The 13441-nt window shown below is 41.4% G+C and overlaps 2 protein-coding genes across 3 annotated transcripts; one reads left to right on the forward strand and one right to left on the reverse strand.

The window, feature by feature from the left end:
• Window positions 1-1398: 1398 nt before the first annotated feature.
• mettl13 (methyltransferase 13, eEF1A lysine and N-terminal methyltransferase) lies at window positions 1399-9575 on the reverse strand. 2 transcript variants are annotated; one of them, XM_061240040.1, is made up of 8 exons: window positions 9040-9575; window positions 7280-8033; window positions 6399-6598; window positions 5927-6116; window positions 5359-5529; window positions 5025-5237; window positions 4467-4598; window positions 1399-2662 (listed from the first exon to the last, which is right to left on the reverse strand). In XM_061240040.1, exons 1-8 carry the CDS (start codon window positions 9190-9192, stop codon window positions 2373-2375), a joined length of 2103 nt encoding a protein of 700 aa, XP_061096024.1. In that variant the 5' UTR covers window positions 9193-9575; the 3' UTR covers window positions 1399-2372. The 2 variants fall into 2 exon arrangements, with proteins under 2 accessions (XP_061096024.1, XP_061096025.1); XM_061240041.1 differs by lacking the exon at window positions 9040-9575 and adding an exon at window positions 8228-8314.
• On the forward strand, window positions 9102-13285 carry itpa (inosine triphosphatase (nucleoside triphosphate pyrophosphatase)). The gene is made up of 8 exons (XM_061240042.1): window positions 9102-9755; window positions 10645-10702; window positions 10807-10871; window positions 11525-11598; window positions 11741-11772; window positions 11862-11974; window positions 12353-12429; window positions 12773-13285. Exons 1-8 carry the CDS (start codon window positions 9693-9695, stop codon window positions 12900-12902), a joined length of 612 nt encoding a protein of 203 aa, XP_061096026.1. The 5' UTR covers window positions 9102-9692; the 3' UTR covers window positions 12903-13285.
• The last annotated feature ends 156 nt before the right edge of the window (window positions 13286-13441 follow it).

The following is a 13441-nucleotide window of genomic DNA, read 5'->3' on the forward strand; positions in this document are numbered from 1 at the left end:
TGCTGGGCTTCTGCAAGTCTGACTCAGACACATAACACGGTTGGACGTTATTATTACGTGCCAACAAAGAACCGATCCGCCGAAGAGCGAGAATGTTGCCATGTTTTTAAGAGGTTCTAAGAACCACCGTTCTAAAAACTTTAAATTAACGCGGCAATGTTGCCGCAGTGAAGCGACTGCGGTAGTTCAGTATTTAGACTGATCCTTCTGCCTGTCCCTCCATTCAGAGTATACACTTGATGCGTTAACAGTTAATTATATATGCCAAGCATTCGTTTATATTGCGTTACCACAGAGAGTGGTCAAAATAAAAAAAGTATGTATAATGGAGTATTCTGGAACCAGTTTCCCTCCCTTTTGGTTGCTTTCACGATCTGAAGAATGTCATATCAGTTTATCTGTTGCCTGGACAAAATTGGCACTGCATGGAAAGTGTCTACAATTTCAACATCATGTCACATAGAATGTGTCAGAGGCCTAATCTGTTTACTGGATAATGCATTGCCTGTGAGGATTGAATATACAAGCTTAACCTTTGTTAGTGTATTGTAGGCCTACCTATTTCATGTATGTCAGGGGTCCACAACCTGGAGGCCAATCTGCATGCTGGTTTTTTGCTCCAACCAATTACCTTTATTTGCCGTAAAACATTTAGGATACAGTCGAAGCAGATATAAAGTAGACATAACATCCATGAATGAATCGGCCCTTGCGCACCCCTCATGTATGTAGTCAGTGCGGTGAAAAAATATTTGCCCCCTCCCTGATATCCTCCATTACATTCAGTGTGGCAAATATGTAATACAGGAAATCAGGAAGGGAGGCACATTTTCTGGCGGTTGTGAAAAGGAGCATGTGCATATTTGCTGCTTTTGTTTGCTAGTCGAGCTGTTCTGAGAAGCAGAGCTAGATGTAAAATAATGAACAAAGCAAGAGTTATCAGGATAGTAGCTAATACAGGGGGAATGGGACAGGGGCTGGTTTCACAGCTTGAGTTTAGCCCTGGACTACAGTGAGAATTTCCATTCAAAAGAGAATTTAGTCTAGGACTAGGCTTAATCTAGCTGTGAATTTGGCCCTAAAACCGGTATGTCTAGTAATTGCAATAAATTATTAGGCCATATAGAGTACAATTAATAACTACCTGCCATTTTACATTTTTTATTTGGAAATCAAATCCTGGGAATCATATGTGCCCTTTAATCCTTAGTTACCCATCCTCTTCATGTTACAAGACATGTATTGAGGACTAAAAGCTTCAATGCCACTAGCTTTGGATTGCTGTTGCTTTTGGAATTGAAATGGATTTTGAGAGACATAAGGAAAGTTCTTTCAATGAGTAGCACATCAGTAAAATCCATTGGTGTTTGGCCAAAAAAATCACCACCAGGCACAAAACACAAGGTAAAACACTTTAATTTGGCGCGACCAGCTGTATACATCAGATTTTTCGTGGGGAGTTTTGTTCTTTCCTTTTCCAATCCAATCATTAAAGTTATGTGGGGGTATCAACTTTACCCTACTGTCTCTAGCCACATTGAGCTTAAAGAAATATTTCTGGAGAATTTAAAAATTATTTCAGCTTTTGTGTATGGTTTTGATTGACCCAAATAGGTCCGGTGTTCAATGAGAGATATTTTAGATATTTAAAGAATTTTCAGATGGCTTGCCAGCATTACAACTTCCGGTATTGGGGAATTCATGATTTTATGGCTTACGAAAAAATAACCACAAAACACCACAATATTTTTCAAGCATTTATTTACAATTTTAAACATAAATATCAATTTTTATATCAAGTTTTTCTTGATTGCATCTGTTTGCATGTGCAACAAGAAATGGTTCCAACCTAAAACAAAATATGAATAATACTTTTTTGAATAATAATTAGGAAATACACTCAGTGAGCACTTTATTAGGTATTTATTATACTTATGTTTTTGACTTATTGGTCTTCTGTTGCTGCAACCTAACCACTTTGAGGTTTGATGTGTTGTGTGTTCAGAGGTGCTCTTCTGCATACCACTGTTGTAATGTGTGGTTATTTGTGTTAACAAATTGCTCACTAACTGTATATACACATACAACCTCTGGAGGCATAATGTCGCTGTACATGCTGATCTGTATTTACTTAAATTGGATTTCCTGGCATTAAAAGCATGAATCCACAAATGCCCTCACACCCATTGTAAAGCTGGCAGGTCATCCAAAACATTTCTAAGTATCTTAATATCTTTTCCTACCGACCTGTGCAAATTGATAACTTGAACTAAAACTGAAATAATATATATTTTTTAAATGCCAGAAAGAAGTATCCCTTTAGGGAATTTCCTGCCTCACAAGGTCACATCTAATTTCCACCTGTGTTTGCCTCATGCAATTTTTAGGTCTTTTAGCAGAGCAGAGATATCAATCTGTGGGTTGCAGGGTGCACTGTGTCCCAGCAGCGCCCTCTGCAGGCTCTGAGCTGCCTTGTTCAGGGCTGGGGGGCTGAAGGGGCAGTGCTCTCCCTGCGCACTGGCTTCCCTCACGCAGAGAAGCACCTCGTTGATTTCTCCCTCGATCCCTCGTGACAGCACATGAGGAAACACGTCTCGGACACGTGCCACCACACTCTCCCTCAGAGCGGAGTTACGGCACACCAGGTTCAATATGAATACACCTAGAGAGAGGAAAAGAGCACGAGCAAGGGGGATAGAGTAGAGACAGGAAGAACAAAGCGTGAGAGCCACGACAGCCCAAAGCGAGAAATCCAGGAGAGGAACAAAACTGGAATTGTTCCAATGGTTTTTCATAAAGGCCCTGGAGGTATCTGCCAGCATGGCCTGAGCAATGGGAAAATATCATGCATCATTAGCTAAAGCACAATTTGCAGCATTTCGTTATTTTCAGTGATATGTGCAAGCACAAGGTCCTGACTGAATTATAACACAGAGGCTTGCATATGTTTTCATTTTGGTAAATCCAATGTCAGCTTTAAAATATTGAGGATGAGACACAGGATGATGCTGCTTAAATATAGAGTAGAACTTATGGTTCAGCAGTGCTGGAAAAGCCATCTACCAGTACTGACAGAATAGCCCATAACATTCAATGTAAAAAAAGTAGTGGTATGCAAAATGTTTTAGGACCCACCAAAAAAAGCCTTAGATTAATTATTAGATTAACCTCTGAATGGTAAACATGACACAATACTTCAAGCAAGATTACTTTTTATTTTACATTTTTATCAATTCATCAATAATAATAATAATAATAATAATAATAATAATAATAAAAGTAAAAGGTTTGGGAACCTTGCTAGTTAGTACTTTGTAACTCCTCCAGCTTGCACGCTATCTGTAACCAGAGCCTTTCAATTCTCGCTTTTGGAATTTTTTCCCATTCTTCTTTACCTCTAGCTCAGAAATGAACAGCATGTTTGAGATCTCTCCATAGATTTTCAATAATATTCAAGTCTGGGGACTGTGGTGGCCATTCAGAAACCTTCATCCATCATTCCTGGAGGTAATTCATGGTTGAGTTCAAGGTATGCTTTGGATAATTTTTGTCTTGCTGGAATACCCAACCTCTCTTCAATGCCAATGTCTGGACTGACATTTTAACATTAGCCTCTAGAATTTATTGATATTTGGTGGTGCATCATTTAGAAGGCATGGATTTACTTCAGAATAAAAAGTTCAGCCCTGGAATTATACTCACCTGACTCATTGAAGCCCTAACGAGTAAATCACCTGGGTCTGGGCCTTAGTAATCATCTTTTTAAAAGGTAACAAAGAATAATGCAAAATGATTCTTAAACTTTTGCACAGGGCCCTTTTCCTTTTTTATCATTTATAAACAGTAAAAATTTAAATAAAAAGCAGTCTTGCTTTAAGATTTCTCATGTTTAACTCCATTTAGAGTTCAGGTTTGCTTTCAATCACATACAGATTCATTGTAACAAACATTTAAGCCAGGGGTGTTTAAAAACATTTTTGGGCACAGTGTAAAAAGAACCCCAGTTGAAAACTAAACATGACAAGGTTATCTCAAGGCTAGAAAAATACCCAATTGAACTTAACTTGAACATTTACTGTGAAGTTAGGCCATTGCTCCATGTGAGCGGCTGAGTAGTGAAACACTACTGAATTGATAAAATAATCAACAAAGAAAAACTAACTAGCAAGTGAGCATCTGTACAAGACTGCATACATTCTAAAATCGAAAATGGATGGGGAGATCTTAATAATGTTAAATCTGTTAGCTTCCTAACAAGTAACAACAAAAAATGCAATGTGGAAGCCCCACATAAGGAGGCATATGATTGCCAAATAAATATGGAATACATTACATTGTTGAATGACAGCACACCCAATAAAACACAGCTGACCATAAAACTCAAAGCTGATAATTATGATTTAAGATAGAGAACAAAAGACACCAAATGGACAGATTAAGCAGGGAAGCGGCAGGGGGCGCTATACCTCGGGGAGTGAGCAGATTGCGTACTTTCTCCAGGAAAGCCGTTTCCACAAATGCAGGTGGAGGGCAACTCATACCCACAGTAGCATCTTTGCTATCCACATCAAACATAATGACATCATAGAAATGTCCACCTACAGGGAAAGAGACAGGCATGATACGGAATAGTGTAATTGGACATACAAGCAGAGTAAATGAAAGGAATGAGGAATAGCAACCAATTAGAGTTAAAGTCTGAACCAAATCCATGTTCTATAGTCAAGGAAAGTTTCACAAATGTCTACATGTCCAAATCTTTCTTAACTGATTGTTATTTCTGGGCAGTGGAGTGTAAAATTCAGGGTTGTTGCCTTGCTTAACTAGTACAATAAGTAATTCAACTATATTTGTGAGATTGTTTCAGCTCCATGAACATTCTAAGAGACAATTTAATCTTTGTATTGTAAACACGCATAATTGCGATTGGTAAGAATCAGTAAATCATCTTGTATTATTTTCCTCCCATTTGTGACTTCTTCCTAAATGTGCTGCAAATTGAAAAGTGAGCACTGTCCACTGACCTTGACTTTCCAGCTTGTTGATATGCTCGAGTCCATCGCCCAAAGTCACCTTTAATCTGTCATCAGTTTGGAACCCAAACCAATTCTGGGCCACCTCTAAAATTGCAGGGTCCAGTTCAACCACCTCAACGGATGCGTCAGGGACAAAGTCTCGCACGAACTGCGGCAGTCCCCCTCCACCCAGGCCCACCAGCAGTACAGATACAGGGAGACCTGCGGGACAGGAAGACCGTCGGACTCATCGAGACACAGAGACACAGGGAACAGACATGCAGGACCAGGATAGCAGACTGACATTAGTGGCACTGAACTACACCCACAGATCAGCACTCACCTTTTTTCTCCGCAGTGCCAATCCCAAGCAGGGACAGCCCGGCCACCATGACTTCATGGTGAGCACAGCACAGGAAGCCACGGTCCACACTGGGGGTGGTGGGGCCACCAGGGACAGGAGGAGGGGCTGGGTTTGACTTCTTTTTTTTGTTTTTCTTACGAGACGAAGAGGCTGGGTGGAAGGGGGAGATGACATTTAACATTGATTGTACCACAATTCACACTGAGAAACGCTTAATAACTGAAATAACCTTGGGGCTTCTGTGAAGACCATTCATCTGTGATGTATGATGATATTTTAAATATAGTTACCACATCACTGTGTATCACATCAAACCGCTCATTGTAATCTAATGGCAGCTTGACCAATGCACCCTTGAACAGAACAAGGTGAGAATTGCCACCTTGGGATTAATTTAGAGAATTTATGGACAATTTTAAAATTTTAACTTGTGAACCTGACCATAACCATTTCAAGTGACTGACACCGGGAAACTGATGGCCTTTCTGGTCTTCAGGATGTGCGTTTGTCAAGGTTGATGTCTGCCAACAGCGGGCTCGGTTCTCACCGGCGGCCTGTGTACGGAGAAGACTCTCAGACTGCACCAGCCCAGCATTGTCCATGAACACCAGCCTGCGATACAGCTGACCATCCTCCCCACGCACGTCCTCCACAGAGTACTCTCCACTGAGTGCGCTCACGCCCCTGCTGACCACCTCCCTCCAGCCCAGCTGCCCACCCACCGAGAGGAAGGGCACCTGGACACACAGGGAGAGGTGCCAAGGAAGCAGGAGAGAGGGATTAGGGAAAGAAAGACAAATATTACTTGGTTGATAGGTGCCTTAATATATATACCATCAAACAGAAATGCTAATTATTTTTTTCTTCTTCAATATCTGCTACTTCAACACAAATCTCTAAGCAGTCCTGGATTCACAGTAAAATCAGCCACTTACTTAGTGAAAACAAATTATAATTAACTACTCCAAGGCAAAACTGCTATTCACTTGTACTTATAGACAGTCTCCCCTCCAATCTACCTGCTGATTGGCCGGCATTCCAGGTGGGGCAAGATCCATCACCATTGGGGAGAGCTCTGATTGAACCGCCTGCATATCCTGGTACGTTTGATCCCGGTGCATAGCCACAACAACTAACCGTCTGAAGCCAGCACTGGAAGCGAGCTGGCCGCGTCCCTCAGCAGAGCCAAACTGCCAGTCAGTCTCCCGCCCCTGAGGCACTGCGGATTCATTTAAAAATGTTTGTTTGTTTGGTCCTACCTCCCCAGTAAAAACTGGACATAAATTAAGACTGCATTTGAATTTGCAAAGTGTGATCCTGTTGAAAGATCTGCAATGAAATGCAAATGCTATATGCAAGTATATACACTCAGTGAGCAGTTAATTAGGTATTTATAAGCATTCTGCTGCTGTAGCCCATCCACTTAGAGGTTTGAAGCGTTGTCTGTTCAGAGACGCTCTTTTGCATACCACTGCTGTAATGTGTGGTTATTTGCATTACTGTCACCTTCCTGTCAGCTTTGACCAGTCTGGCCATTCTCCTCTGACGTCTCTCATTAACAACGCATTTTGTTCTCATTCAGAACTGCTGCTCACAGCAAACTCTAGAGACTGTTGTGCATTAAAATCCCAGGAGATCAGCAGTTTCTGTGATACTAAAACTCGTCTGGCCCCAACAATCATTCAACAGTCAAAGTCAATTAGATCACATTTCTTCCCCATTCTGACATTTGGTTTTCTTGCATGTTTTCATGCATTTGGTTGCTGCTACATTATTGACTGATTAAATATTAGCATTAACAAGTTGGTGTACAGGTATACCTAATAAAGTGATCACTGAGCGTATGTAGTGTTTCAGTTGAACTGGAAACTAATAATGGAAACTATTCTTCAGCACTCACCAATGAAGATGGCAAAATGGTTGTTACGGGGCAGCTTGGCAGCGGGCGGGCTATCCTGCACAGTGAGAGTGTAGCGGGGAAGGCCTGTGGTGGCCTGGCACAGGGTGAGAGAGCAGCTTTGGGTGGCATCAGTTCCAGCCTGGAGCCTCTGCCGCAGTACGGCATAAGTCTGACACTCTTTCACTGCAGACAGCAGCTCCAGCACAGTGGCTACCCTCCTGGGAGGCCCATCCTCGCCCTGACACATCTCCAGTACAGGGAACGGGGGTGGCTGACGGAACTTGGTGCAGACTAAGACAAACACAGGTAGAGCGAAAGAGGAGGAATCAGAGCCACTTTCCTCTCCTTCCTGGCTTCCTAGGCAATGCAGTCGGACTGCCCAGCCCTCCTTGACGAAATGCTCCACTGCCATCTTCACCACGTGCTCCTGGGCCAGAGACACGCATACATAGCGGCCACCGATAGCGAGCACCCTCGCCACCTCTCCCAGCATCCTTCTCGCCAACGCCCCCTCCTCCTGGGCAGCCATGGCATCCAGCGTGCCCTTGTCTAGCGCAGCCTGGAAACTGCCACTCTCAAAGGAGGTCTGGGTGGCATCAGCCTGCAAGAAGGTCAAGCCGGGCCTGCGCTCTGCATTGCGCTGGTTCATATGGGTCACCACGGTCTCGCTGATGTCAATGTTGGTGAGCTGTCGGTAGCCCACATCATAAAGCTGTTCGCTCAGCTCAGAGTTTCCACACCCTACCACCAACACCTGGGAGAACAAGTGATCTGAATTCAGTCAATGTGAGGGTTGGAAATGCATTAGTTAATACGGCATAACTTCAGTAACAGTAACTGATTACATATTTAGATGAATTATGATATTTATACGCATAATACCAAATGCCCTAATTCTGCACATAAATGTCAAACACATTATTCAGTAGAGAGACTTATCTGAACTACCAATTTGCAGCACCCAGCTACAAGTGTGCATTGCACTAGACCAGGGGTCGGCAACCCTGGTCCTGGAGAGCCGCAGGGTGTGCTGGCTTTCGTCTCCACCTTAAAATAAGCAACCGATTCAGACCCAAGAAACCAGGTGAGGTGAGTTAACTGTGTAATCAACGGCTTTCATTGATCAATTAATGCCAACTAACAACAAGTCAGCACACCCTGCGGCTCTCCAGGACCAGGGTTGCCGACCCCTGCACTAGACTAAAGAGTTACGTAAAGCACAATTCTGAATTGAATGCCCAGATGCAAAATAAATAAATTTTAAAAACTCACAGAATGGTAAAGGGTTCATTTGACTTTAATGTGTGGAGCCAAAGTATAGATCAATATAAATAATACATGAGCTACCCAACCACTATATTGCTTCATTCAATATTAAAATGGCCTACATCTATTAACTTAGGTCATAAATAAGAAATCATGTACTCATGTTAAGCGTCTTCCTAATTGCTACTAAATATGCAAGGCTGCAGCTACACTTGCCCTTTTTTGACAATCCAACACTGGCGTTACAAACCATTCTAAATACCATAACTGTATTTACATAGACGTCTAGTTAATGAACCTGGTGAAACATTTCAATTTAACCCATTTTCCAAGAGCGCTATTTTAGAATTGCCACTGACTGATGCAGACAGGGTTTAGTTTCATCCAGTCCAAAAAGGTCCTGACCCCGACAATGTACAAACATTTCAAGAGTGAACCCATCCTTCCACCAACAACAATTCCGTCCCCCCCTTTATGGTTTCTCAGATTATTACCTGGTCACGGGGTTTTATGTACTTATGCAGCACACCACAAAGTTGATTATAGCCGCCATACCACTCGAAAGCCTTGTCCCCACGACGCCTGAAAAAGCGCTCCCAGTACTCAGCCGAGCTAAACTCTTCAGCAGTGCGTGGCAGCAGGTCCATCTTCAGCTTCGCCGATTCAATATCCAGCAGATAATATTGCCCGTCTTCGTCTTTGATTATAAAAATACATCAACCACAAAAATATAAAGGACGCATTTTCATTCGTTCAATGACTGTATTGTCGATAAGCAATAGTTTTACTTCCCAAACTAGCTAGCAATTGACTGATTGCTACTTGTCCAAATAGTTGGCAGATTTCAATTTCAATCATATACGACGGAATTCGTTGCATGCGATGAACGATTTTATAATCATGCTACTGTATGGTTAAATGGTATTATAAATAAGATAGCGGCGAGGCGCTGAATGCAGAGAAAACACGCAAGTTTTAAAGTTCTTCTTCCACATGTCTAATTTTGACGATTCCACTCGGACAATATTTGCAGCAGCACAGAAACGCCTGTGTTTTAATTGGATACTGTAGATTTTTGGTGAACGCTATTGGTGGTGGTAATGTAGCTGAACCGGAAGATACAGAGCCGGGCGCCGAAGGGAAAAGCATGGCGTTGTCTGCTGGGAGAACCGTGGTGTTCGTGACTGGAAATGCGAAGAAATTGGAGGAGGTGAGAGAAAACATCCACTGTAGATATCTAACGTTAGTATTTGTCCTCCCAATTTAGTTTTCAGAGTGTATGTGGAGGCAAATGAATAAAATCTCGACATCCCATTGTGGCTATGATGTTGCGGATAAAAAAAAGTATACTGTTTACGTTTATCTAACTCCCCGAGCCATATTTAACTGAAGGACTGCGACTGCTGTTTAACGCAAATGCAGTCGCTACAAACTCGCATACGTTGAATTTACTAAACGGTGGTAATGAAAACGACTTTACTTTTGATGCATGGTTAGCTATTTCTGATTAGTGTGGAGTATTCAATCGCTTCATTAGTGTATTTATAAGAAAGCTTTCATTATTTAGTTTCCATTGCCTTTGGATACTGTTCATAGCATTTGAAACACGAGGACCAGAGTTATGACAATGAAAGTCAAAGAAGCGAGGCTGAGAAATAATATATATTTTAAAATAGTCATAGACATCGGCCAAAGATAGGCTTACAAAAAAAAAAAAACCCTAGGAAGAAAGAAAGTATTGGTGTGTGTTTGGGATCATTGCCTTGCTGTGGGATGAAGCATCATGCAATGACTTGGACTGGAAGCATTTGCATTGTATTCCTATGCTGTTGTACAGCGTGAAGTTGTAGCTGTACAAGCTATACATCATTGTTCATAATTTAAATTCACAGATCAACAAATATAACTTTTCTTGTGGTTCCCTTACTACATTGCCCCTGATCCATGTCTGAGTACCTTGTAATCCGTGTTAGCATCTGCTACCACAAAAGAGTTGCAGTAGAGTGAATGTTTTTGCGTTGTGACTATTTCCTTAGTAAATCTGGTCCGCAGTCTCTCTAGTACTGCATTATCATTACTGTACCTTTCTGTTTTGCCAGGTCATTCAGATACTGGGAGACAAGTTTCCTTACAAGCTGGTGTCTAAAAAGATTGATTGTGAGTAGCTTCTGACTGTCAACTGGTGAATGGTGATTCAGCCCAATTTTAATTGAAATGTGTGGCTATAATGTAGAACGATTACAGATCCCATTACTTTTCAGTACCAGAATACCAAGGAGAGCCGGACGACATCTCTGTACAGAAATGCCGTGAAGCAGCGAAACAGGTCTGTAATTTTTTTATATGCAGATATAATGACAAAATTGAAGTGACCTATTGCAAAGTCAAATGCATCTGCATAAGTGTGTTTACACATACCTTCTCCTTTCTCCTCCTGTTTCATGTGTATGTTGCACAATGTACATTGCACTTGTATGTCTGTTGTGTTTTGTTGGTCTTGTTTCAGTATCTTTAAATGTGTTAGACTGTGAGGAGCTTTTGGAAACAGTCTCCTGTATATTTTTACATTTGTAAACAGTAAACTGAACTGTATCCTAATATGATGATGTCTAATTTGTACCTGTTGCAAGCATCACAAGTCATTCTGTCCTATGTCAGTCATTATCATGTGATATTGTTATATAAAAATGGTAGATGGATTGATAAGATACTTCATTATCTTATTTACACAGAAATGCACAGTGTTCATCATATACCCTTACTCTTCATGTTGCTAAGTACCTATTGCACTTTTCATTGTGTTACACATGTATAATATAGAAAACCAGTAATTGAGGACATTTGTTTTGCCCAATGGAACACATGGAATACAAAAATTGAATTAAAACTGAAGCATACTTGCATAACTAAATAGTATTTGAAGAGTATAGTAGAGTTGGTTTGTAATATGATCAGCACACTCTGTTCTACTCCCCACAGGTGGATGGGCCAGTTATTGTGGAGGACACCTGTCTTTGTTTCAGGGCTCTCGGTGGGCTGCCAGGGCCTTACATGTGAGTATCTTTATATATGGCTTTCTCATTGATGAATCAGTGGATTCTGGTATTTGGGCATATAATCATTCTTGTATGAATAACCAATAACTATAATTCTGTTCCTTTTGTGCGGCAATAATAAAGATTTTTTTGCTCCTAGAAAATGGTTCCTAGATAAGCTTAAGCCAGAAGGTAAGAAAATACACTAATATGTTTTTAGTCTCTGCTGGTTAATGTGAATTGTGTGTCTCAGTCTGTGTGTCTGGTGTCTGTTTCTTTAGGACTGTACAAATTGCTAGCAGGGTTTGAAGACAAGTCAGCATGGGCCTTGTGTACCTTTGCTTTCTGTGCTGGGAAGGAGGAGCCAGTGCAGCTATTTAGAGGGAAAACTGAGGTCAGCTCCTGTGCTGCGTGCACACTGATACTGAGAAATGCACTGACACTGCAAGTAATGCACAGATACTGGGAGAAACTCAGTGATATTCAGAGTTACACTCTGATGCTAAAAACACACTGACACACTGCTGGGAGACATACACTGAGATACTTACACTGAGAGAAACACACTGATACTTACAATAGCACTGATACTGAGAGAAATGCACTGCTATGGAGAGAATTTATTACACAAAGAATGAGTGTAGTACACAATGAATATTGTACACAAAAATATAGTTCTGGGGATATATGTTGTGGGAAATGGCTTAACGATATTAATGAATTTTGATTTTATCTGACTGACTGACTGTTTTTAACTGACTTTGATGTTAAGGGACACATTGTAGAGCCCAGGGGACCGCGAGACTTTGGGTGGGACCCCTGCTTCCAGCCAGAGGGCTATGACAAAACGTGAGTTCTTCCCAGCAATTTAATTGTATTTTGTGCCACTAGAGGGCAGTTTAAGCAAAAAGAAAACAATTTCCAGTGCATGAAGCTGATACAATATACAGTTGAATACAGTTTAAACAACCATAAATACGTTTTTGTTCAGAGTCTTTCTGTGAATTCACAGTGTTTAAAGTATGAGTGCTGCCTTCCTTTAGCAGTGTTTTTTATGTTTATAGAAAAAGCATAATTTAAAGATTCAGTTTGATCATTTTTAATCACCTGTTATTCTCTCTCACTTGAACATAACCTCTCTACTGTTTCTGCTGCTTTCTACACTTCTGCCCTTCTGCCTCTATCTGAGCAGCTATGCTGAGCTTCCCAAGGAGGTGAAGAACACCATCTCCCACCGCTATCGAGCTCTCGCAGCCATGTCAGAACACTTCTCCCAGCCAAACAATGGACCAGAGAGCAAGAAGAAAAAACCTGGAGACTAATCACTGCTCTTGGCCTCCGCAAGTAGAGGCACCCAGACAGACTCGCAGAGGCACACAGGGCTTTCAGTCGGTCACGTGTGTGTCTTTTTCCAGCAGCTGGATTAGAAGTGTCAAATTGCTACAATTAGGTCTTGTATTAATGGCTCCTTTTCCTTGAGTGTAACAGTGAGTATTGGTAACTTATCATGTTATCTGCTTCTGTGTCTGATTATAAAAGGAATGATGTGTCTATTCTCTTCCTGTTCCTTTCTCTTGTGGATTTTATATCCCCAGAAGATATTGTGATCTAGGCATGAGCATAACTCTCTGAAATTGGTTAGATGTATTAATCATCATGACATGTAAGCTCAACTGTTCTAAAAACTAAAACTCCCTACATCCTTTCTCTGTCACTGCTGAGTAAGTAGTCCGCAAGTATAGCTACCTCCACACAACAACCCACAGCTGCCTATACAGTTTTACAGCTGACTTGCCCAGAAGCTTCTGGAAGTCACATTTCCTTAGACTGGCCAAAGCAAAGAGGAACAGGGAGACTGTGC

Source organism: Conger conger, chromosome 4, assembly GCF_963514075.1.
Source record: "Conger conger chromosome 4, fConCon1.1, whole genome shotgun sequence".
Taxonomy (NCBI): domain Eukaryota; kingdom Metazoa; phylum Chordata; class Actinopteri; order Anguilliformes; family Congridae; genus Conger; species Conger conger.

What these genes read in the sequence shown, in the direction of transcription:
- mettl13 (XM_061240040.1), bottom strand. Translation starts at nt 9,192, where the DNA reads ATGGACCTGCTGCCACGCACTGCTGAAGAGTTTAGCTCGGCTGAGTAC. An exon ending in ACATAAAACCCCGTGACCAG is followed by an intron (nt 8,034 to 9,039) that starts GTAATAATCTGA and finishes TTGTTCTCCCAG; the next exon opens with GTGTTGGTGGTAGGGTGTGG. An exon ending in CAACAAGCTGGAAAGTCAAG is followed by an intron (nt 4,599 to 5,024) that starts GTCAGTGGACAG and finishes CTTTCCCTGTAG; the next exon opens with GTGGACATTTCTATGATGTC.
- itpa (XM_061240042.1), top strand. Translation starts at nt 9,693, where the DNA reads ATGGCGTTGTCTGCTGGGAGAACCGTGGTGTTCGTGACTGGAAATGCG. An exon ending in GGGCTGCCAGGGCCTTACAT is followed by an intron (nt 11,599 to 11,740) that starts GTGAGTATCTTT and finishes TTTTGCTCCTAG; the next exon opens with AAAATGGTTCCTAGATAAGC. An exon ending in CCAGAGGGCTATGACAAAAC is followed by an intron (nt 12,430 to 12,772) that starts GTGAGTTCTTCC and finishes CTATCTGAGCAG; the next exon opens with CTATGCTGAGCTTCCCAAGG.